At 41.7% G+C, this 25,802-nt stretch overlaps 1 protein-coding gene across 1 annotated transcript; it reads right to left on the reverse strand.

Moving 5' to 3' along the window:
* Positions 1 to 1,935: 1,935 nt before the first annotated feature.
* TMEM192 (transmembrane protein 192) lies at positions 1,936 to 20,197 on the reverse strand. The gene is made up of 6 exons (XM_082482592.1): positions 20,105 to 20,197; positions 16,756 to 16,902; positions 12,278 to 12,542; positions 10,079 to 10,213; positions 6,002 to 6,104; positions 1,936 to 3,626 (listed from the first exon to the last, which is right to left on the reverse strand). The coding sequence occupies exons 1-6, from the start codon at positions 20,147 to 20,149 to the stop codon at positions 3,503 to 3,505; spliced, it is 819 nt and encodes a 272-aa protein (XP_082338718.1). The 5' UTR covers positions 20,150 to 20,197; the 3' UTR covers positions 1,936 to 3,502.
* Positions 20,198 to 25,802: the final 5,605 nt, after the last annotated feature.

Below are 25,802 nucleotides of genomic sequence, written 5' to 3' on the forward strand. Positions count from 1 at the left end.
CAGCGATACTTCCCCCCTCCACCCACCCCAACACTTGTCCCCAATTACTGAGTGTGCAGCACACTCTGGATTTTACTTTGGACGGTGAAGGTCCAACCTGTGACCAGATACTGATGTGGTGAGCTGCAGGGGCAGTTACCCAGGCTACTCTTGGTCCAGGTGATGGACCAAGAGCTGCTCCAAAGCTGGGCAGATGGCATCAGCCACCACAACCGTACATCGGCAGAGGGTAAAAGGTTAAGGGTATGGTTAAGACAAGCAATAACTAGAAAAACTGGGGCTCAGCACCTGATTTCAGAGCAGCAGGGTGCAGGACACAGCGAGGCTGCAGCAGAGCTCTCTCTCCCCTGCCACCAGCACCCGTCTGCCCTTGTACGGTGCATTTTGAGCACCGGCCCGCGCACCGCGCCTCCCCGCCCGCCGCCGCAGCGCGCCGACGAGCCGGACCACGGGAAGGGCGGCCCGGCGCCGGGCACCACCGACGGGACCACAACCCCCAGCGGGACCACAACCCCCAGCATGCCGGCCCGCCGTGACGTCACATAGTGCGCGTGACGTCACGGAGCGCCTTGAGGACGGGCAGGGAGGGGCGGGCCCGGGGAGCGCGGCCGCCTCCGAGCGGAGCGGAGGGGGAGGTGGGTCCTGCACCGCCCGGTGCGAAGGCGGCGCGGCTGAGAGCGGGCGGGCGGTGGCGGGCGGCGGTAGCGGCTCCGCAGCAGCGCTGGGTGGCCGTAGAGGGGGCGGAGGGTCTAAAGTGTTGAGGGTGAGGAGGGCTGGCTCCTGTTCGGAGCCTGTCCCCGTGTGAAAAGCTTAAATATACTTACCAAAAAAAAAAAAAAAAAAAAAATAATCAAGATACAGCGTGGGTATGACTGCATCAGAGGAAGCGTGGCCAGCAGGACAAGGAGGTGATTCTGCCGCTCTGCTCTGGTCAGACACCTGGAGCGCTGCATCCAGCTCTGGGGCACCCAGCATAGGAAAGACATGGACCTGTTAGAGCAGGTCCAGAGGAGGGCTACGAAGATGATGAGAGGGCTGGAGCACCTCTGCTGTGAGGAGAAGCTGAGAGAGTTGGGGCTGTTCAGCCTGGAGAAGAGAAGGCTCCAGGGAGACCTTACTGTGGCCTTCCAGTACCTAAAGGGGGCCTACAGGAGAGCTGGGGAAGGACTTTTTACTAGGGCATGTAGTGATAGGACGAGGGGGAATGGCTTTAAACTAGAAGAGGGGAGATTTAGAATAGATATCAGGAAGAAATTTTTCACTCAAGGGTGGTGAGACGCTGGAACAGGTTGCCCAGAGAAGTTGTGGATGCCCCATCCCTGGAAGTGTTCAAGGCCGGGTTGGATAGGGCTTGGAGCAACTTGGTCTAGTGGGAGGTGCCCCTGCCCATGGCAGGGGGGTTGGAACTAGATGATCTCCAAGGTCCCTTTCACCCTAAACCATTCTATGATTCTATAATAAAGATATGTTGAAGTTGGTAAACACAGAACTGATTTAACAAGAGCTATGACTTGCAAAGGGCAGGAGATACACATGCTCACACCTGACAACCTGCACTTGGCCTGTTCTGTGGAAAGCAATGCTGCTGGTTAATCCACATTTAATCTTAAGCACTCATGAAGGAGAGGAGGAGAGTATGAGCAATGCCCTCAAAATACAGTAAAGTTGTTCTGCTACACTATGCAGCTTATTCCTCTACGTTGGAGAGAAATAGGAGGAGCGATGGAAAAATATAACCCAGGAAAGAGAATAAAATTAAACTTAAGCTCCAACATGAATACACAGCTATCCTTGCTATAGTAGTTTTTGGCTAATCTGAAGCACCAATGCTGTGCTGTGAGCAACTTCAGCATAACAGAAAATCTGCACAGGTCGCCTGTTGGAACAGTTTTCACCAGCTGTAAAGAAGCTTAGAAATTACAGAATTCACACTTTTCCTTAGTTGCATTTATTGTGCATGAACTTCACAGTCACATTTTACTGCTTTTCATAGAAATTATATAGATTGATATACACAACCACATCAAAACCCAAGTTCTAAAACCAAAAACATTTATATTTTTCACATGTATACTATAAAATCCTGGCTGCATTTTCAAGAAAAAAAATGGTTAAGGAGAATAGTTTAGTGTTGGATAGCAGCAAAATCTCCAATATTTATTGTTTTCCTTTAAATGAGACAACCCCCGTGTTTGTTGCACACTAAACAGTGTAGTTATTTCTAAAGTTGTGCCCTAGGACCAAAGTAGGATGGATTAATTTGTTTTTCTTAATATTCAACTACAAGACTACTCCTCATGAGACTCTTCTTCCCATTTTTGACTTGTGATTACCCTGTCTCCCCACAGAGGTATTGGCTTCTAAAATAATTTTTGGTCTACATTGGTAGACAAAGTAGTACACAGAACAGAATTTGTAAAAAGGTAAAAGTACCAGCTTTCCCAATAAACCCGCAAAATAGAACCAAAAGTTCTTGTTTCTCCAACTTCTAGAAGACCGTTCTGTCTTCTGCTGCTTTTCACTTCCCCACATACACCATTTTACCTTTTGAATCAAGATGCTGACATTTTTTGAAGAGTCAAAGTAAAGAGCAAGGATGCCTGTAACTGATACATCTTAAACCCCTTCAACACAAGTTAGTTACCAGGTCAATGAAAAAAAATCTTACTCTCAAGTATTTTTGTGTTAAGTTAGTTCAGTTGGCAGAGTAGAAATCTTGTTGATTATTAGCTGATGCAAACTCCAAGTAGCAGGAAAGTCATCAGCTCTGAAGATCCCTCTTAGAGTTTTTAAAGCCAGAATTCTGAACAACTGCTCAATTGCTTATTTTGACACTGTTTTGTACCACACTTATATGCAAGATTTGCCATTCTAGGGCACCCATAACTTTTTTTTTTTTAAATAATCCTAAATTGGATGCCAAATTGCCCCACTGGCACAGGCAACAGTTTCATTCCTTTTCTTGACAAAGGACAGAAGGAGACCAATCTAGAAAGCAAGTATTACTTTGTATAGGATTATTGGAGTACACCGTGTCTAACACTGGAAGTAATGGGACTCCGTAACAGAACACTTCTAAGTCTCAGCTTCAGCCCTAGAAATGGGAAAGAGATCCTTTGCAAAGTCAGATTTTTCTAGATAAAAGGTTTGTATTCTAGAAATATAAAATACTTCAGTAGTTTGAAGCTTAAAGGTTACAGCAGTACAAAATAATAGCAACAACTGAACAAACTTAAACCATTCTCTCAGGTCCAACTTCAACCTATGAGCAATAAAAAAAGTCCTTGAAGCTCCAGAACTTCTTTCAGAACTGATGATTTGAAGAGAGCCAGAGTATCCAGTTGTAATAGGTTTATAATATATGCAGAGCTCATCCTTCCAGCTTAACTGCTATTTCAAAATCTGAAAGGTGATTGAAGACGCATCATCTGTACAAATCAGTCTGGGTATTACATTACCTCATGTTCCCTCCAGAGCTCCTGCAGCAGTTTTCCAAATGCTGTTAAGTTTTGATTTGCTGAGATGTTAGTGCCAATAGTCTCTTGCTGAGCAGTGCATTGTGTCGCTGAAGATACTCTATTACATCTCCTTGCTTCTCAACTATCTCTTCTAAACTTGAATTTTCCCTTGAAATAACAAAAGTGAACATGGGTTGCAATAAGTGACAGCAGCTTTCTAACATATGAAGTGTCAGAGCTAATTAACAAGTATTTAAACACGTTGCTTCTTTTGGTTTTACTTTTGTTGGTATCAACTAACTTTTGAGGGAGGAGGCAATCTACAATACCTTTACGTTTAACCTCCATTTTACATGAGAAGGCAGGAAGAGGAAAAAAGTTTAAATCAAACTTCATGCCATGTATACATAATCAAGTCACATATTTCCCGCTAGACAGTTACAGAAAACTTGTGGTAGTATAAGGGTTCTCACTGTTTAACAAACTCAAAGTTAGTGAGCCAGACAACATGCTAGAATTGTACTAAGAAATCCATGGCACCTTTTCCAAATATATTAGGAAGCTTATTTTAAGCAGGTATAGTATTTTTGTTCAGCTGTAGGGATCATAAGCTGTTTAAGAGAGAAATTTCTTGATTAACCTGCAGTAGCGTACATGATATACTACTATATACAGTGATACTATCTATCACAGTATCATAACAGCATCAGCACCAGTTTTGCTATTTCAGATCTACAGCTTCATGTACAGTTAACTTCCCACTTCAAATATCTCCAGTTTTCAGGCATCCTTCATTTTAAGTAGGATAGTAACACTGCGACATCAAGTAAAGCCAAGTTAATTGAGAAAAATCTGTGAGAGTGCAGAACTTTGTCAAATCTACAATTAGGAACTTTTATGAATACAGCAAGAACAAGTACCAGTGCCTGAGCATATTCCAGTCTTCCCTTACACATTATTTCTCAATAGTTGACTTGAGAATCTGCCCTCTTAGTACACATGTGAGCATCTTGCAACTTAGAAAATTGCTCCTCAGCCCTGCAGCATTTTGTGGAGGAACATTGCCTTTTTCATAATTCTTAGAAAGTGCTGAGGATTGCTAGAGTGGGAAAAAAGCTTAGGTCCAATTAAAAACCTATAGTAGTTAAACTGGAAAACTATAAAGAAAACAGGTTTTGTAGACAGAAAGCTTGCAACCTTAACCAGTGATCTGCACTACCATCTTAAAGCACCAGAAGAGGTTCTGATCAGTAGCTTAGGTTGTAGAGGTCATAATATTCAAAAAACATTCTTATAACCAGGGTCAACTGAAGGGCTGACAGGATTCACTTTTCAATAGACCTTAACTCTCAAGGGAAAGAGAGTCAGCGTTGTATAGAGCTGAATTAAAATAACTGTTTTGCAATCAGTTCTCACAGGAAGTTTGCACTCTTTAATCAAAAAAAATCAGAGTCTTTTCCTCAGCTGGTCATTGTTGCAGACTCATTCTCTGGGCATTTGAGAATTTCTCAGGGGAGAAGCTGAACGAGAAAGGAATGAAGTCCACCATGCATTCACCATGGTGTTTAAATCAAGATGGAAGTCAGACATTGTATCAAAATTCAAGACAACTCTAAATCCTTCCTGTATCCTGGACATCTACTTCCAAGTTCCATAAAAGCATGTGCGTGCTGCATTTATGACATCAGGGGAAGTGCCTAAGTATTAGTCATCTCTGCACTCGAACTTTTTACTAAGGCACACATGCAGAAGCAAGTCATACTGTAATAGAAAATTTCTAAATAAATTCTTATATGGAAATCCATGTTAGTTTTGATAATTGTTTTTTGTTAAGTCACACCAATCTCATTTCAGGAACTGGAAGATGTTCCAGCAGTCAGAAGGTATACAAAGGACAAACAGTAAGTCTCAGTGCTCGTAAGGTTAATGTTAGATAGGAGGTAAGAAATTCCTCAGTGAGACAGAGAAGCTAAGTGCCCCACCCACCTTTAAAGTTCCTTCCCAAACTAGAAATATACTCCAAATCCCTTGCTGAAATCTCATGTCCAACTGCCGGCACAGAACAAAGCTGCAAAGTTTTCTTCATCTATCAACTACCCACAATATATTTCCTTGCCTGAAACTGGTTGAAGAAGCTAGGCTTCTGTAGGCATACTTTAAGTAACAGTTTAAGACACCCGTATCTTTCCTCAAACTCCCATATAAAGTCAACTACCACAGATTAAGCACAGTTATTTATAGCACATTAAAGGTTCATGCAACCAGCCATAAATGGTCAAATCATTTCTGTCCTCATGTTTGAGGATTTCTGTATCGTAACATATTGCTGTTACTACGTAACAAGTTCAAGTTTGTGCTACTTCTCATCTGTGCATGTAAAATAGCAGCATTAAGCATATATTTTCCTTCTAAACTATTGTTCCCACCCCTGCTTTGGTTGACACATTACATGTAAGTCCACAGAAAGTAATGCAATTATATTAGTCAGTGTTACCTACATACTATGGCTGACCAAAGTACAAGACTAATACAGAAAATCTTACCTGAATCCAATTTCTGAGGTAATGTGACTAGGGTAGGCATACATCTTTTCTTCTTCTATTATGTCAGGTCTTGGCTTTGCACGATTGAAGTTGCTTATTTTCACTGCAACAAAGTTTTATAAATTAGTTGGAAAGCAACCAAAAAGAGAAAGGCATTATCACCGTGTTCCAATGTAAAACCAAAAAAAATCTGTAACAGACAATAAGATTGTCTTAGGATAGGAGATGGAACGATAATAAGACAATCTGGGGCGTCAGGGGGAAGGAAGGAAAAAGCAGAATCTATCTCTGGTCATTTCTGGAATGGCTTTGATTGTAAGTTAGTGATGGGGTTTTTTTTGTTGGTTTTGTTTTGCCCCACTCCAGCCCTGCTGCTTAAAAGACCACAGTGAAGTGAAGACCTGAATGAGGAAGCTTGAACATACTGCTTACCATACGCAAAACTTAGTCTGTAACCTAAGAGAGGGTGAAACCTTAGTTGCCTCTGAGAGGGTACCGAGATTCAGTCTCCAAATTCAGACCATCAATTAAGCACCATGCCATAAAGAAGTTGTAAAAAGTTTTGATACTAGTATCTAGGTCAGAACTTCTAGTTTCAGCTCTTTGATAAATACTGTTTTAACTAGACTACCTGCAATGAAGCAGCACTTTGTCTGCCTGCTCTAAAACTAGGACGGACTTGCTGCAGAAAGCCATTAAGTATCCAAACCAGAGTGGCTCTGATCAGCTGCACATTGTGAACCCTGCAATGTTGGCTATCAAAACCAGAAGTCATTCCTGGGCACCTGTGAATAAAGTTTAAGATAAATTTAACAGATATGGAATGAGTACGGGTGGGTGTGGGAGAAGCCGTAGGCACTCTCTGCATTATTTCTGGAAGGAAGCTTAAAATATTTGAAGTCATTCAATGTCAGATCCTGATTAAGGGAATATACTGAGAGATCTGGAATATGCATTCTGGACTCTGCAGTTAGGGCTGCTTGTGAAGCAATACATCTAATGCCACAAAAAACATTACAGTCTGGCTCTCTGAGAAATCCACAGTACTGCAGCAGAGAAAAGGCTGTCCTTACAAGTCAAGATTATGATGGGGTTTATTACAGGCCACCTTGCTAAAACAATGCTAAGACCCTCCAGAGGTTAACTACAAGTTAGGCTCAAAGGTTAGTTATTTCTATGACTGTATTTCTCTACAAATAAAGCCATGAAGGAATGATGTGGAATTCCCAACATACGTTGTTTGTGGGAATGTTAGTCTTTTATTCAAGTGATATTAGAAGTATGTATAAAAGTAATTAAATACATATATTTAGTAAACCTTTTAAAGCTTGACTCCCTATCCTACCAAAAACAAACTTACAATAGTAAGCTGACATTTAGAGATGTCATACTTCATTCCATGCACATTTACCTCACTTGAACAATTTATATATGTCAAGTCTGTTATAGGTCAATCACAGCAATTCCTTGTAGATTTCTGAATCTCTGCCTCTGCATCCTACAGCTATATATATACTTACACTGCTGAATGGAGATTTTTAACATAGAGAGTTGTACTTTATGGGACATTGTGCATCATACAATTCATAAAAAAAACTCCAACAAGCAAGAAGAAATACCTAGAATGACAGTCAGGTATTCCATGCTACCACTTTCCATTGTGAGGAAGTAATATTGAAATTAACATGTCACATACATGATCCTTCTAGAGGTAATCATATACACCTCATTGTAGTAATTAAAAAATAATTATTCTACAATGGAGAAACCACGTATGTACTGGTGCTACCTTCCCTCCAAAATTTAGGAGTAATACACTAACACAAGGAAGAGGTTGATCATGAGTTGCTGGTGTAAAGTGACCTTAGTCTCCTCATTGTTGCTCAGCTACATCAGCTGATACTATCTTAACAGTAAGTGGTATCTGCTAAGTGCTTGCCTTACAGAGGGGCACTCTAACCCAGAGCAGAGAACTGCCCTTAAAATTATCTTATTAAGAAGCTTCATGCTTCCAGTCACATACTCTGCTCTGTTTGAGAGAAAAAAAAAAAAATTAAGTATCACTATTACTACAGATTCTCAGGCTATTTTCAAAACTGGCCAAATACATTTGCTATGCTTCAGTAGAGCTTTAATTTGATTCTCAAAGTGTTAAAAAAACACCACTACAGACAAGACAGACATGCAGGCAGTCTTTTAGCTTACCTCAACATGGATTAGGATGGAAAACAAGATACACCACCCATTGGAAAAGGCAACCTAGGGTGATTGGAGGTCTGCCCCATCTTGAGGCAAGTGTTATGTTACATAAAAATTAATCCTAGTTTTCTACACCAAGCTTTCAAGAATGAAGGTTAGACTGTTGTTTCGGGGCTGCTGAAGAAATAAGGTAGCTGTTGCCAAAAGAGACTGCCTTACTCCTTCCTCACAATGCAGCTCTGTCCCTCCTTCACTTTGGTTCCAGAACTCACTGTACCCTTCTTCAAACCTCCTTCAGTTGGAAAGCAATATTGCACCCCGCAACTTCCTGGTGTAAGTTGGTTAATGGATCTGATAGGCACAGAAACTGAAACAGTACAAGCTAGGAAACAAGACCCTTTTGGTGACAAATAAGCAGATAGATAGTTTGAGAGCTCTTACGGAAGTCCAGGCTCACACCTTACTGCTACGAAGGTCAACTTTCTTGCACTTACTTATCCTTTTCTACCAGGGTAAGAGATACATTATGTAGCTTGCTGAGGTCCAAGAGGCCTCAGGGTAAGAAATAATGTTTTCACTGGAATTCCTGGTGTTCTATCAAAGTTTTGCAATTTATCTCTTATTTCCTGAATTTCCCAGGAAAGTAAGTATGCGTATGTAAAGAGAGGATGATCTCCAGCATTCTCAGAATAGTTCTCTCTGACTGCTGTGCTTGTGTTCCCTCATCATTGCCTTCACCCCTCCAGAGGGCAGTTACTCTACTTGAGCCATGCTGGTCCATTCAGGTGAAAGCCTGACAAGCCTACAGCATTCAGGCCTCTGCACAGGAAACCAGTGCTACTGAGGCTACTTAGCTAAGGTGCCATGTCCTCATTCATAGCTGCAAATAATCAGAAAGCAGTATCTTAGAAGCAGGAATATAAACTAACTCAAAAGCAGGAACTATATATCATTTAAACAGACATGGATGTAACAGTAAACATCTCTAGTTTTCTTTGGACAACAAAAATAATTGCATTTTTAGTGTCTTGTACCTTTTCAGTGTTGCTTTTTTTTTTTTCAACTCATCTATTTTCATGTGAGTTAATGCAAGCCATAAACCCAAATAGTTTTTAAGATGAGATTAGAGAAAGCTACATGGTTCAAGCATTTATTAATCAACATTTTAAACAGTTCTGCAAAAATTTAATGCAGAGAGGTTTATCAAGTCTTGATAAGCTACAGCAAATTTCAAAGCAGATAACCTTACAAGCCAACAGTGACAGTACAAAGCAATGCCTCACAGTTTTATGAAGCAGTATCTTATTTCAGTATTAGCACAGATTCCAAAAGTTGTTTTTTTTTTTTTTTTTTTTAAAAAACATTTTTTTAAAGGCAATACTCCATTTTAGTGACAAAGAGGAACTGACACTTTTGGGGTGGGACCAGGGAAAGAAAGAGTCTGGAGACTGAGGCACATCATACCATCAACTATGCAAGTCTCACAAATAAATCCCAGAAGCAGTTCTGATAAACCCAGCTAGCTCTTACTGCTTCACAGCTTGTGGCGCATGCATTTGAGAACACTGCTAAACAGAGAAGCCTGTTCACAGGACACTTGCAACAATTACACATTTATTGCCACTTCACTGGCTCAACAGCTTTGAGGTAACATGGAGCTTTCATTTAGCAGCGCTTGTAGACCAAATCAAGCCCGACAACCTTCCCATTTGTTTTTTATTTGCCTTAGTTCTCCTTCTACAAGCCCAGAATCATTCTGTATTTATAGTTGCAGTTCAATGTCTTGTGGTACCCCAAGTGAGCTACTGTGAGGGCAACCAACCAGTTGAGTAGCAGCTACGACAAGTCTCACCCAAGAAGGCAAAAACTGCCTCTCACCTGTGTAAATTGCTAAGCATGTCAGGGAGCTAATCAGCTCCAGGCCCAGGACTCCCAGGATGAGATACAGGTACACTTTACTGCGATCAGGAAAGGAATGCTGCATTGACAGAATCAAAAGCAGAGCTGCATTACCTAGAAAACAAATGTTACGTTTTACAGGTATAACGGTTTCATTAGCTGTTGAAAATAACTTACTACTTTCTCATCCCTAATATCTGCATTAGGCTGCAGCATTTCAATAATGCTTTTCCATTTCATACCACTTGCCTCTTTGGCTAATTTCTTTAACACAGGTGATACAAGCTCACAACTGCTGGCAGGTAAATGAAGTTTAATTTCAGCATTTGACTGTAATGGTAGAGAACTGCGAGTTTCTTTATTTTTCCCACTTAAAAAACAAGAGTGGAAGAAATGGACTGGAAATACCCAATATACATGTGTGGGCTTAATCAGTTTCTAGTCTTGTTGCTGCTATCAGTCCCCAAAACTGCTTGGAGACTACTAATTTCTTTCAATTCCTAAAAGATCACATCAGTCAATTCAAAATAAGAAAGTGTTTTCCTTCAAATGGTGGATTTGAGTGTATTTCAATGAGGCTAACAAAGCAAAAAACCCAAACACCTTCCTTTCAAAGGGAGATACCTGTACAGGCTTCTGGTTGCCTGGCTATTATTTTAATACTTGCAAGTCACTGAAAGTTTAACTGAAATGAGCACAATTAGCCAAGGAGAACAAGTGTTGAGTTACAGACCTACATGCATTCTTAATTCTTTACACACCCTCTTCTCCTCTGATACGGAGTCTGAAATGTTCATTTCTTTCCTGTAGAAATTCTATAACCAGTGCCTGGATAAAGCATTAAGTGTATTAAGACCATTAATGTAGCTAGGGGACTGTACAGTTCTCTTTCATACTGCATTAGGCAACTGAACTGTCAGGATGGAAGCGGTACCAGCAGCAATTAGCACGGCAGGGAGTTTGCAGTAATGGACCTAACCACCTTCTGAACTACAGATGATTTACATCAAAAGGCCACAGCACACAGCTCATTGCACCTGAACATTTACACGTGCCCAGTTTGTCTGGTAGGGAAGAAGAGGGCTCCATCTAAGACTGAAGACAGGGCTAAGTATTCCAGATTACATTGCAATAGGCAGAATCAGTCCTTTTACTGTCTTTTGAAACAGCCTTAAGCCTGCTGTAACCTGATTTTGTCACTGCACTCCAAACACATCTGTATCTTCAGAGCTCTATCTAGTGGCCATAGCCTGAAGTTCTGTACATTCATCAAGGCGACAAGCTCTTGTAGCGACTGGATGGGAAGAAAGTTAGGGTTTTATACAAAGCAGGACCATCTAACTTATCAATGCTGGTGAAAAACAAAACAAACCACTACTGTAGTTATTCAGAAGATTTACAGAAGGGAGGTGGGATCATAAGAGGCAAAAATACTGTAAAAAGCTACCACTGTTTCTTCTTCCCCTGTTATTTCTGCATGAAAAATTCCTTTAAATTAGATGGATTTCAGATTTGTTGAAATAGTTTCTGTTAGAAAAGCTACACCAGCTAATTGTAACAACACTTCTTTCAGCTTCGCTGGCTGTGGTAACAGAATACATAGTTAAACCACTCCCATACACCACCCTTTGTCTATAGAAAGTAGAAAAAGGGAGTCAGAAGTAGAGCTGGATGTTACACTGCCACACTGGAGATTAGAAAACTGCTTATTTTACTGATTTCAGGCAGCTGTTGAGCAACGGGCAATTAATCTGTTTCTACTTGAATTGCTGAGCTTGAAAAGAGAAGCACACTTCTTAGAAGGACTAGCAGTCTCACCACATACCCAACTAGACAAATGAGTATGCAAATCAAGATCACTAGCAGCCAAACAGACGTTACTGGCTCAGCATTTTATGGCTGAAGACTAGTTACAAATGACTAGATGTTTTTCCCAACCTCACACTTACTTGTGGGCATTTTTCCACTACAAAGAGTTCTTTACAACATGCATCTGGCAGGCCAGAAAGGTCAGTCAGGAGGTCCATCTGACTAAAATAAATATAATTTATAAATGCTCTAGGCAGATTTTTAAAAGTTCATAAAACATAACATACATTTATATATAAACTGTTCAGTCTTTTATTGTGTCAGTTTAAAGCTTTAGAAGAAAAACAGAGGAAAACAAGTTCACTTCACCTGTGGAGTGTATCAGCAGTGGGAGCCTTTTTAGATGTCTTGTTGATCGGTATATTGAGAAGTAACCTCTGCTTCTGACTTTACTGTGGTGGTGCTGGACATATCGTTCAAAACAAACATGCAGAATCCACAGAATTACTTTTGCAATGATTATGACAGTCTGTACTTTAAGTGGGTGAGTATAGTTTCCAGGGCACTTATCCTGATTTGGATTGGGGTAAGAACAAAACATAGCTGCTAAAAATGCTAGAACAACAAAAGCAACCTGGAAGAGAAAGGAAGAAAGAATAAAACTCTTAGAGTCAACACTTATCTATTAAAAAAATACAGGCTTATGTATTTTATTCATTATGCATTACTTTCTGACTTTATTTTATTAGAGTTGAGATAGCGTATGGAACATTAGACACCTACTACAACCACTATGTGCCACTCTGGGAACATACTTGTGACTGAAGTTACTAAGTAGTAAGATTGTCTTCCAGGACAGCAACCAGTCTCCAGCTGAACAGAGCTGAGAACCACCACTCTTTCCAAGATTTCCTCTAAATCAATTTCACTGCTACCCAAAGTCTTCCCTTCATAGTGAATTTCTCTTATTTCCAGACCCTCTTTACCATCTCTTTTTACTTTAATGTGAACTTGACTTATACTCTCACAGGGGAAAAAAAAAAAAAAAAAGAAAAAAAAAAGAAAAATCACATCTTTTTAGACTCATTCAATTACAACAGTTATTGCTCTGCAGGACAGCCTCACATCTTATTGGTACAGTCTATGTTTCTTCAAATCAACATTGCATAAGTGGAAGTCAACCCTTCACTAAATCCATTAAAGAACATCTCCAGGTTATAACATAAGAAAAAAGTGAAACATAATCATAGTAACTTAAAATGAATTATTAGCACTGGGTAGTCATCTTTGCCAGTTGGTAATCATTCTTAAATATATTTATTATCAATTTTTTCATTTTGCTCAGAACTTGTCAGAATGACCACATTATAATCACATTGTATATACACTCGTCCTTTCAAACTAGTGCCATTATGCCATAACTTTTCCTGTCTTCAAGTTTTCATCATCAGCAGTGAGCATCAGCAATCTTTTAGCTAACTAGAAGGCAGAGTCTTGCGTGCATATTATGTGGGATATATGTATACACACAGGGCTTTTTTTACTCTTTACAGAATGTTTTTGTCACAGAAAATACTCTACTGTTTTCATTCAGTGAACAAGAATATCTGGTACTTTCTCATCCTCGTTCATCCTACAGAATAGGAATATTTTAAAACAGAACTAAAACCAAAAACAACTCCCACCAATACAGAAGTAATTTAAGAGCTTCTACATACAACAAAAAAATCAGTTTGCCTGAAGTCTACAGCAGTCTAACACCCCTAATATACTTGGCTTAAAAAGCATCCAACGTTCTGCATCTCATAACTGATAGAAGCACATCAGAACTAAAGATGGAGGAAATTGTCTGAGTTTCTTTTGCTAGCTTTGTTTCTGTATTATAATTCTATAGAGATCCAAGAGCCCACCGCCCCCTTACCACTACTCCCTTGAATTTATTTTTCATGTTTTTGTAATTTCTCAACCAGCTTTCTTCACAGAAATTAACCTTTCAGAACCACTTAATTACTCTTGATATGAACTGCCCTTAGTTTGCTCTGGTTGTGAATAGCTAGGTAATTGGAGGGCGGAATGAGGGAAATAACTTTCACACAATCATCAACACCTAAGAGAGAACAGACAGGGTAGAACATGGGAAGAAAAAGAAAAAAAAAAAGGGGGGAGTGTGTTCTATATTATCTGTAAAACCATTAATTCAAATGCAAATTAAATCCCAAATTAGCTTGAGATGGGTTAAGTAGCTAGATTAAGAAGTGGAATAAGAGGGAGGGTTTATCAACAAAACATTCGTTTAATTTATCGTTTTACCACCTCCTTGTCTTACAAAGCTAAGAATAATCCAGCTAACCCATATTTTATTTGGTCCATCTACTGTTCGGTTTGCCATTTTAAGCCATTAACACATCTAGTTCTACTCCCTCCAGGTGTTAGGAATGTATTTCAGTACAGAAAATGGCTATATTAAACTGATGCAAGCGGGAATGGCCTAGCACCACAGCTCTAGTAATCTACTACAGCAAGGTATGCAAGAGGAAACAGGTAGCCGGCATTAAGGGTGTCATTAATTAAAGATGCTTTGCTTACATTTTAGGTCAGTCCAACAATAGGTCCTTCACCCCAGTACAGTGGATTTTTATATACAAGAAGTTATTCTTGGAGTAGTATTTAAGCTCAGTTTTGTTCATGGGCAATGTCCTGGTTTGAGGTAAAACAGAACCAATTTTGTTCAGTAACTTTGCTTCTTAGCTAGGCCTCTTCTAACTACACAAGTTAAGTATTAAGGAAAGACAGGGTTAATAAAGAAACTATTTCTACCCTGTATACTTTACACTGCTCTACAGAGTCTCCTGATAAGAGCTAGAAGCCTGCAGAAGAGCAAGGCATGGCAAAACAAAACCACTTAAAAACCTAGCCCCACCACACTCCAGCATATCCTACCCACACATTCCAGAGCTGTGTGTAGCAAGGCAGCTGCACCAAAGCAGCTATTTGCCACCTAACCCCATTTCTTGGTACAGGATGGTGCAGAAGAAATACTCCGCGTTACACACAAATTACTGTAGAGATGCATTACAACACTACTGCATAACACTGTAATAGCTTAACTTCTCCAGGGATATTTGTCCCTTTGGCAGGCTGTGCATCAGAAGCTAACCTGGTGTCACCACGTTCCACAAGTTTTGTGCACATTTGCAGAAGGAGAGAGGAAGGAAACCCAATCAGCTTGTTTTCCCCCAACCATCTTTTCAGCAAGAGAGGCAGCACTAGTTCATGGGGGTAATTATAATGCTGTATTTCACCAACAGAAAAAAATATTTCTCCATTTTGCTCCAAGGACCAGCCAGCCACTGTAGCAGGTTCAGCAAGAGCAGTAAGACTTTACCTAGGAGAGTGTGTGTTCACAGAGGTCTCAGCAGTTTTCTCTCTCTTCACCTCCACACACTTTTCTCCATTTGCAGGAGAGGGGAAGTGATGGGGAAAGAAGAGAGCAGTTTTCTAGGACTGGGGTGACTGACGTTTGGCTACATCAATTATGTTAGTAGATAGTAAGGCCCCAAGGCTAGGTTGAAAAACCATTTACTGCACTACTACCAATGGCAGCGTCAGCCTTTGTAATGCAGACTTCAAGTGCCATCCTAATGGGATGGCACCAGTGTTCCTCTGGTAGTGGAAGGGGGTAAGACTGGATACACAGTTTCCATTGGAAACTTTGGGAGTTTATACAGCAGAACAGCAGAAGCATTTCCTAGGTCTACCTGACAGGCAGAGGGACGTTTCCTGATATTACTAAGAGGCTCACAAAACATTTACTTCTAAAATTGGAAGGCTAGAGCACGTGGTTTCAACAGCTTTATGTAGCTGCACAAATAAAGACCTTAGAGGTTGGTACGTGCTTTTAAAGTTCTGTCAGAGAGGACGTTTTGCAGAGCACTGGGCATACCATTTTTGTTTGAGATCAAATGAAGCTCTAAACCAGCTAGCAACACATATATGTCTGGCTTTACACACATACTATCTTCAGGTCATTGTTAGTGGCATTATAGAATCATTGAGGTTCGAAAAGACCTTTAAGATCAAGTCCAACTGTTTACCTAACACTACCAAGTCCACCACTAAACTAGGTACCTAAGTGCCATGGAAGTACCATTTCAGTTAGATCTTAGGCTCTTCACCCTTCTTTCTTCACATTTGGTTTCCACATGCTCACAAGCAACAAGTGTCTTCAGCTTATCTGAGATAAATTCACTACTAGGCAAGAGTCGCTACTTCTGTTTACCAGCCTCAAAAAGGCTTTCATACTGTTAGGTACAAGATCTGTCCTTTATCTGTCCTTTTCACCCTTAACCCCTAGAAGTCAGTCAGAGCAGGAGGTAACATTTTGTTTCCTTTATCTCTCCATCCACAGCCTTGCAAAAACTCTGGAGCAAGTCCAACTTTACTTGTTTAGTTACCATAAGAAATATCTCAAGTCTTCCCCGTGAAATTAAGTTCAGGCTCCAGAAGGCATAGCATCAAAATTATCTTAGCCCTCTATAACTAGTATAAGCACTTCTACAGCAGTAATATTATTTTAGAAAGTACATTTCTAACAGCCTGGAAGAACTACTTTTTAAATGGCTTTTCTTCCTAACAAAATGTGTCATAGCATGTTAGCACCAACAAGCAATCAGAATGAGAATGCAGCAAATATCATGTAGCATATACATTATCAAAATCCAATAAGACTTCACTGGTTTGGAAGAGCAGTGTGTGCACATCTCAGGAGAATTCTGTCCATGTGAACACTAAGAATTCAGAATAGAGACAGCAAATTTTCATAAGGAAGTCATGCTTCTTAAACTTACATGTATTAGCAACAGAAAATTGGCAAGGAGAACTGCTGGGATAGCATGAAATCTTGGCCTCAGTTGGGAATGCAGTGTATGAGATGAAATAAGTGGTCCATCCAGTAGGGGATCATCTTCCAAACTCTGTGTTATTTCCAAGGAACCCTAGAACAGAAGGGGAGGGCAAAGAATAACAGGTAAGCTAAGTACAAAGTTTTAGTAATTTCCTGTTAGCAAATCAAGCTTTGGGGTAAAACAACTACGTTAGCATCTTGAGGCAAGCCCTTAAGTTCTAGGTAAACTCTCATCGCATCTTTGTGCAAGAACTCAGCCCCTGAAATCTGACACTAATCTACCTCCCAGCATCACACAGTCTTCAGCAAGTTTAGTCTTTAAAACGTGTTACAAGTATTTGAGCATCACTGCTGACAGAGGCCACAAGTATTAGTATGTTTACATGAAAAGATGGAAAAAGTGACAATTACAGTCTCTCTCATGTATTTTATACAAGTACTGCAAAAATGCCTGTTATTCTTACTTCCATCCAACTACAGTCAGAGGCAATAAAGCCAGTAATAGTTTCAAGTGATTCTGCCACTGACACATCAGAACAGCTGCAGCAGTTTAAAATGAACCCAAGCAAGAAAAACACAGTTCACAGGGGGAAGAATTTGCTATGAAGTGCTGGGCAAGACATTCTCTGCTTTCACTAGAAATCACGCAGCCCTTACTTGTGTTGTTGGCACTGAATATTGGGGCTTTGACTTTACAGTCAGCTCAAATGTTTTGGCTATGTAAGTTTCCAGAAGTACCTCATACCTTTCACCTAAAAAAAAAAAAAAAAAGTAAAACTAAGAATGGGTGGAGGGGAAAGACCTTTCTTTGTAGAGAAGGAACTTGCCTCAGTGCTATGCATCTCTGCTTCTTCCAGGCCAGGACACAGTCATTAAATACATCCTAAGCTAAACATATACAGCCACTGTGAACGCTCAAACTGCTCACATCTCCCCCTTCGCATCCTGCTACGTCCCATGACTTGCTTGCTTCAAAAGATAAAGAAACTGAAGTCTTGACTGCTGTTCTCCCGAGTGATACAAGCCACAGCCCAGAACAACAAGAGCAGACACTTCTGACTATTCAGAGAGACATGCCAGGGTTCATTGGCATATTTACTGTTTTTAAACTGAGGACTTCTTGTCATGACATAAAGCAGCATAAGCCTCGAGGCAAGTGAGGCGTATCATTTTTCTAGACACTAGCACAAGAGAGAAAAAGAAGTTTTGGGATTAGACCTAGGTTTATACTTCATATTAACCAGGACAGTGTAGATGGGCTTCCCGGTGCTATTTCACCTGCAGACAGCTGCCTACAGTAAAGAAACTCGTCATCAAGGGTTATTTCAGTCAGCAGTTCTATTTTAGTACTGTGAATGCCACACTTGCCCAACCATAGAAGAGTGTGAACAGGCCTACCCTCACCTATTCGATACCTTTTAATTAGCCCAGTCTTCGACTGTAAAAAAAAGCCTTACTGAAATACCTGCCTGGTAAAATGACCTTTTATTGCAGACCTAAAGGTTTACAAATGGCACTCCTCTTATGTCACTGATATAAAATCCAGAAGCAAGAGTACAAAGATGATCTCTCTCCATCACCGTCCATTTTCAGATGCCAGGTATAACTTTAAGTTCTGAAAGCAAGCGTGCAGGACCAACATTCCAGCAGCCAAGACATCTTGCCACATTCCTCCCCAACACAGAATTAGTAGCAGACCTAACAGCTGCCACCTCCCACAAAGACAGTGACCATCCTTCGGACAACCACCTTTGCCTCATGGGAAGAGGTGAGCTCATCACTGCTGCAGTACCATGAAAGATCAGCACACTCCTTCACAGACAGAGCTTTATCAGAACGTTTGATCATGTTACTTACTGCGAGGCTGGCTACAATTCATCTTTGCGTCCTGAAACACAGGTAGCATTAGGAAGCACTGGGTGACATAACCTCCATGAGTAGGTATTATTACAGGCAACATGGGGAGGAGGAGAATTAAAGCAAGAGAGATGATGATGCCAAGCAGTCAATCATACATTAAGAAAACCTAGCAAGTGTGCTAATTAGATCAAACACAGGTTTCATTTAATTACAATGAGCTAGAACCACAGCTGCTGAAAGCCAAAACACCTTAAAAAAAAAAAAAAGAGTCCCTCTGTTAGGCACTGATGTTACCCCAAACATTGGTTAAGGCACCAGCCTCTGGGCTCCCTAACAGGTTTCCAGCCTGTGACCACCTCAGCAGCAGCACAGCACAAGGAGGAGAAGGATGACAAGGAGGAGGGCAGGCAGGAACAAGTACAGCCACAGCCTGCCAGCCCTGCCCACCCAGGCTCCCAGCTGGGGAGTGGGGGACAGGGAGCAAACACCCAAATCATAGCATTGTTTAGGTTGGAAGGGACCTTGGAGATCATCTAGTTCCAACCCCCCTGCCATGGTCAGAGGCACCTCCCACTAGACCAGGTCGCTCATAGCCCCATCCAGCCTGGCCTTGAACACCTCCAGGGATGGGGCATCCACAACTTCTCTGGGCAACCTGTTCCAGTGCCTCACCACCCTCAGAGTGAAAAAATTCTTCCTAATATCTAATCTAAATCTCCCCTCTTCCACTTTGAAGCCATTCCCCCTCATCCTATCACTACATGCCCTAGTAAAATGTCCTTCCCCAGCTCTCCTGTAGGCCCCATTTAGGTACTGGAAGGCCGCAATAAGGTCTCCCCGGAGCCTTCTCTTCTCCAGGCTGAACAGCCCCAAATCTCTCAGCCTCTCCTCTCCTCACAGCAGAGGTGCTCCAGCCCTCTCATCATCTTCGTGGCATCAACAGCAAAACGCCGCGGTCACGGCAGCGCGCAAACCGGACATGACACTCACGGGATCTCTTTGAGAGGGAAAACAAAAATAACCCAGAAGAACCGAACAAACTACACGAGCAGCCTCGATTAAATTAACAACCTCGATTAAAAACAAGCCCATCTCCCAGTTACTGGGGGGGAGGAGGAGGAGGGTGAAGGGTATTTCAAGCGCGGCTGCGGAGGGGCAGTGGCCCCTGCCCGCCGGCAGCGCGGGGGGCGGCCCGGGCGGCCTCTGTACTTCCGAAACGGCCATTTACCAGAGGCCTCGGCCGGAGGCTCCCCCCGGAAGAAGAAAAGAGAAGGAGAAGAAGCCTCCAGCGCCTCGTATAGAAAACAGAGCGAAGAGGAAGGAAGAAACGGAACGGAAAGCGGGGCGCTCGCTCGCCCGCCGTGCTCGGCCAGCGGCCTGGCCGGCCACCCACCCGCCCCAGGAGGAACCGCCGCCCGCAGCCCCACACTCACATTGTCCAGGTCCTGCTGCCGCCTCACCCCCGCCGTCAGCGCCATCTCCACTGTCTCGTCCCACGCCCTCTTCGCCCCGCCGCCCCGGCTGTCCTTAAGCGGCGGCCCGCCCGCCGGCCGGCCAGGCACAGGCCCCGGCCCCGCCGCCCCGCCCCTCTATTAGCGGCCCCCGCCGCTATTGGGCCCGAGCCGCGCCGCAGCGCCGGCCCCGGGGCGGGGCCGCAGCCGGCGGGCGGGGGCAGCCGCCGAGGGGGTACAGGCCCCGCCGAGGGTGTACAGACCCCGCCGCGTCCTGCTCCCCCCGCTCGGGGCCCGGGCCGGGCCGGGCCGTGTTTCTTGCCCACGGGAGGAGGAGGAGGAGGAGGAGGTGGTCTTCCCACCTCCCAGAGCGGGCCCTGTAGGCCAGCCGCCGGGGCCCGAACTTGTGCCCCCCGTGGGGGTGCCGCGCTGTCCCTTGGCGAGGCTGGGTCCCGTTGACTCAGTAGCCCGCTACTGAATTTAAAAAGGAGGGGGGCTAGTTAGTGTGGGCCCAGGGCTGGTGTCCCTGCCAGGCAGGGGGCTCAGGTGGCACGGCGGGGAGGAGAAGGTAAGTGAGAGCACCCAGCAGGTGCCTGGGGAAGAAGCGTGGGGATAGCGGCAGCGCAGCGATGCTTCCAGTGGCTTCCCATCGCCAGCAGTGTGTCTCATGGGCACCTCTTGAGGAAGGGACAGAGTCTATGCGCTTAATTAATTTCCAGTGGATCTCATCTCCATGAATGTGTCCCGTTGCCCCTTGAGACCATGGGGAGTTTTAGCATGCACAGGGCACGTAAAAAGTTGTCGTGGTTTAGGCCAAATCCACCACTGGGGACCCGAGGGACCCCAGACGGGACCGACAGATGCTCCCCTCTACCCCTCTACAAAGAGAGAGGCAGAGGAGGAAAAAGAGACGAGTTTAGAAGAAACTAAACTACTTTAATGAAATATTAATAATAAAATAAAAAGAAATAATGAAAAATATATACAAAACCGTATCAAGCTCCCGAGATGACAATCATGTCACCGGCTGGCACTGGGGCAGTCCCAGGCTGGACTCAGTGACGGACAGGAACTGGATTCCGGATCTGGAGTCAGGATTGGGATCACAGGCAGACAGAGTCCTCCTCAGACGTCGGCCATTGAAGGAAGAGCCCCTGACCCTTTGGTCCCTCAGCTTTTATACTGAGCATGAGGCAGATGGGATGGAATACCCTGTTGGTCAGTTTTGGGTCACCTGTCCTGTCCGCTCCTCCCTCCAGGTGGGACCCCACTATGCTTTTCCACTTCCGACCCTCCAACGTGGCAAATAACAAAGTTGGTTGGCCTTGGCTGTTATGGCAATAAGTATAAGCAAGAGCCTCTCTGCATCCCATGCCTGGGCATCAGCTATAAACAATTGGTCTTATCACTCTGAGAGAGTGAACACTGTCTGCACAATATGCAGTTGATTTCAGTTGTTAGAAGAGGCCCAGCTAAGAAGCGAAGTTACTGAACAAAATTGGTTCTGTTTTACCTCAAACCAGGACAAAAGTCATCCAAGATATTTCTGGTCAGGTTGTGTATTCTGTGAAGAAACACGTATTCTTTAAAAGCTGCCCACTGCTAAATTCATTTTATAACCGTTTGCTCTTGAGAGAGACTATGGGCACTCACGGTTTCCATACTACTCATGTTATGGATCTCTGTCTTATTACCCCTTGAGACCCTTTTGTATGCCAAATACTTGACCTTTTCAGTTATTCTTTGGTAATCTTTGTTAGCTTGCCTGACCTTTTTCAGCTACAGCCTTTCTGAAACAGGAGCGATCAGAATGTCACTGTTCAAGCGTGTGCTGCCTTTGTCTGCAAATCTTTCTTAACCTTTTGTTTGCTTTATGAGACCATCCCTGAGCTTTGAGCTGATGTTGGTGAGGACACTGAAGAGGATCAAAGCTGTACCAGGGGCCTGAAAGACAACAAGACGGTATTGTCTCCAAGTTGGAATTGTTCTTCAGGTACTATTTACAAGAAGCCAGGGCTGTCACCCTGAACAGCTGGTGTGGCTCTGCCTCTCTTGAAAGAATGCAGAAGTGCCAAAGGGGAAAAGCTGCATTTGAGGTATAGTCTTCTTCAGGCTGTCCCGAGTTTTTTGTCTCTGTTTTTGTGACTTCTCTTGGGTATCTTTTTGTAGAAAATACCCAACTGAAACCTCCCACTAAGAGCATTTACATTCATAACTAGGATTCATTTGTTCTTGTTTTACATAGATACATATATTTAACAACATGGGCAACTACCTTAAATGAAAAACAAGCCTTAAACTTGCTGGTTTCAGTAAGATTAAGTCCAGCTCCTGTGATAAGAGCCTGTTCAGTTCCACTTTCTTAGCCCAAATGTTCTTGTTTCCTCTTCCTTACTGTGCTTCCCCTTTCTTCCCCCCCTCACAAGAGCACAAATCCTACTGATCAGCAGCCAGAGGACAAAGTTTTTCTGTGACTATGAAGTGAGGCCACAATTCACCGGTTGCTGTTCAAGTAATCGGCGTTACTTTTGTAAGGTGTTCTGCCTTGCCAAGTAGTTAGCTTGGCAGGTGTGGCCTACATCTACACAGATCTAATAAACATCAAAGATAAGGGTGGGTCAATAAATCAGCCTGAAACTTGATTGTGCAATTTTTATGAGGATGCTGTGGAACTGCCAGAACTTCCTATTTCTTTGTGTAACTATACAGCTTACCTGCGTAGTGACTTTGTCGGAGCTTTTGCTCAGCTTGAAAAGCATGAAGTCTGTACCTTTTGTTTGTTTTGCAAGGAGCAACGATGTCTGCATTCTGGTTAACACGTCTGTTCTGGAATAACCAGAGATGCGAGTGTGCGGTGTATTGTACCAAGTCACACAGCCAAGAAACTAGTAACAGTGCCAGTTAGTGACAACGGCTAGAATATATTTTTTTTTTATAAATAAATCTATATTACTTTAAAAATACTTCATAGCAGTTTCTTTTTCTAAAAAATTAAAATAGCATTAAACTTTTTTAAGAAATAACAAAACACGTATTTTATAAAAAATAGTCACATATCATCTTGTGTTGCTTAACTGCTATTGCTTTTATTTATGACCAAATAAAATGCTGAACTGCATATTTATTTCTCTTGTTTTGCCACATTTTGTTTGCTTGCTTACACACGCTTATGAATGCACACATGTATTTGTCCTTTAATGTGGGGGTTTGGGATTCTGAATTTGCCAAGGATGATATTTGAGGGGAAACAGTAGGGGTGAGAGAGATATAATAATAAAAAAAAGAAGTCATTTTGAACAGTTGTTCAAAGAGTTAGGAACCAAGAAGCCTAAAATCAGGGATTTGCTTCATCACTTGGATACCCAAGCTCAAGCAACTACATTTTTTATTAGTGTAATAATTTCAGTTGCGGCAGTACTCCTCCTCCTCCTGTTGCCAGTCTCCATAAAATACTATAGGCTAGCTATAATCTTGATTTTAGCCTGTTTCTTCAGATATCCAATACAGTCGGGTGAGAAACACACACTTCATCTACGTTGTATCAGCAGCATACTATTTAAAAAGTGAATACAATTGCTGCTAATTAGTTGTAATTTCTCTGTGCTTGTTCAGAGATAATTTTCTAACAATCTCTGTTCAGAGATTCAGAAATTTGGTCTAATATATATTTACAAAACACATCTATTCAATGGCTTGCGTACGTATGTGCAGTGTGCATGATACATGCCATTCAACAAGTGTTTGAGATAAAATCAAATAAATAAATTCTTCTAAGTATAATTTTAGAATTCTAAAGTCCCAGGAAATTTACATTTACCAGCACTCATTTGAATATGTATAATTTTATATATAATTGTATGTATTGTTTCTACTGAATGGAAAATGAAGTGTTCTCAACAGGTTACTGAAGAGCCCAGTTGGGGAAAAATTACAAGTTTAAATATTTAAGGAGCATAAATATTTACTGTTCACAACACCAGTCAGCATTTTTTAGAAATACATGACTGTCAATTTCAACTGGTTTACCTAAAATATGTATATAATCTTTATAGTAATAGTCTTGTTCTTAGTAGATCACCCAATCTGTGTTTTGGTTTTGATATATTGTTTTAATTACTAGATTCACAGGTAATTTTTATAGCAAGAGGTTTTAATGATGTAAGCAAGGTAAGGTTTTAATGAAGGAAGATTCTCCTCTGCTCAATAACTGTTCCATCTTCTGGCAAATTTTGCAGACATTGTCATTTTAGTGAAAGTCGTCTCCTGAGGGCTGATCCAGTGCTGGGGAGTTTAAAACAGATTAAGATATGGCCTGTTCTTAAATTACTTCCTCTGTGACTCCATAAGTAATGATGAAAGTATCTGATAAGGGTAAGGTAAAAAGGTGTGGTATGGTCCAACAATGCGGTGCTCTGATGACCTTATTTGCTGGCTGCCCTTAAGGAAAGCTAGCATAGATTAGATACCCAGGATTAAATCCTCTCCTTACGCATAACCTTTTCTATATCTGTAATAATTACAATATTTGGGGCTAACTTTCACAATTGTATCCTCACAAAGAGGCCTAATACCTATTTTTCTTCCTCTCAGCTTTACTTAAAATTTGGCATGAATAGAAACAGGACTGAGCTCACAACCCTTTTCACATTCAACTCTAAGGTATAATTATTATTACTGTTTCTTATTGCAGGTACAATTAGTACTTAAAGTGTATTCAGCTCTATGTAAAGAATACGGTCTTTGCTCTGAGAATATGGCGTTGTGACAAATCCCAGCATGACTAAAAATATAAATGTGAAGTGAAAAGGTAAAAATAACAGTAAAGACAATTTTATTTGCATGAATTGGTTGTAATAGTCTGGACAGTCATACTGCAGTAAGCGCAATATATTCTAGCCTCAAATTACAGACACTTCACAGGTACTTGTTTTATTTCAAGCTTCTGTAAGTTATTAAAATCCTATGGAGATTAAAAAACAGTTCACTGCTGAACACGTTTAAAATAAAGGAACCGTTCTCTTCATGTACAGTTTCAGATTTTCACATCATGCAAGTGTAAGCTTTTTGTGGTGAACAGCACGGGGCTGTTTATACACAGTAATCATGGAATCAAAAACTACCACTTGCTATGAAGCTTTGGTTTCATACATAAAATGCCCATTAAGAATTCTGTGGCCTTTAAATGCAAGCTATTGAAAAGAGAAGACCATAACACTGGTATTAATAAAAACTCATTCAGTCTTTCACCAACAATATACAAATTTGAATGGTGGAGGCGTAATGTGGCCATTGGTTAATTCAGCTAATCCATTGGTACAAATCATTTAGCAAAATGTTCTCTGTGACCATAATGAAGTCCAGAAATAGGGCTGATGAAAATAGGTAGGTAACAGTTAATAGGGAGAGAATTTGGACAGCTAATGCAGCTGAGACAGAGGACGTAACGGAACAGTGAATGGAAGAATTGTGAACAACAGAATGGGCACTCTAGCTTACTTCTTTAATTCTACTGAATTTCCAGCTATATTCAAAAGCAAATACATTGAGGTTCAGGAAGGGATGCAACTCTTGATTTCATATTTATTTTTAGACATAACCACCAGAAACATAAATAAAACTTCAAAACAGAGTATCATAACATATCTTTCTTACTCTGCGCTGAAGATGAGTTTTAGAGTTT

The sequence above is a fragment of the Vanellus vanellus genome, assembly GCF_965231255.1.
Source record: "Vanellus vanellus genome assembly, chromosome: 4".
Taxonomy (NCBI): Eukaryota; Metazoa; Chordata; class Aves; order Charadriiformes; family Charadriidae; genus Vanellus; species Vanellus vanellus.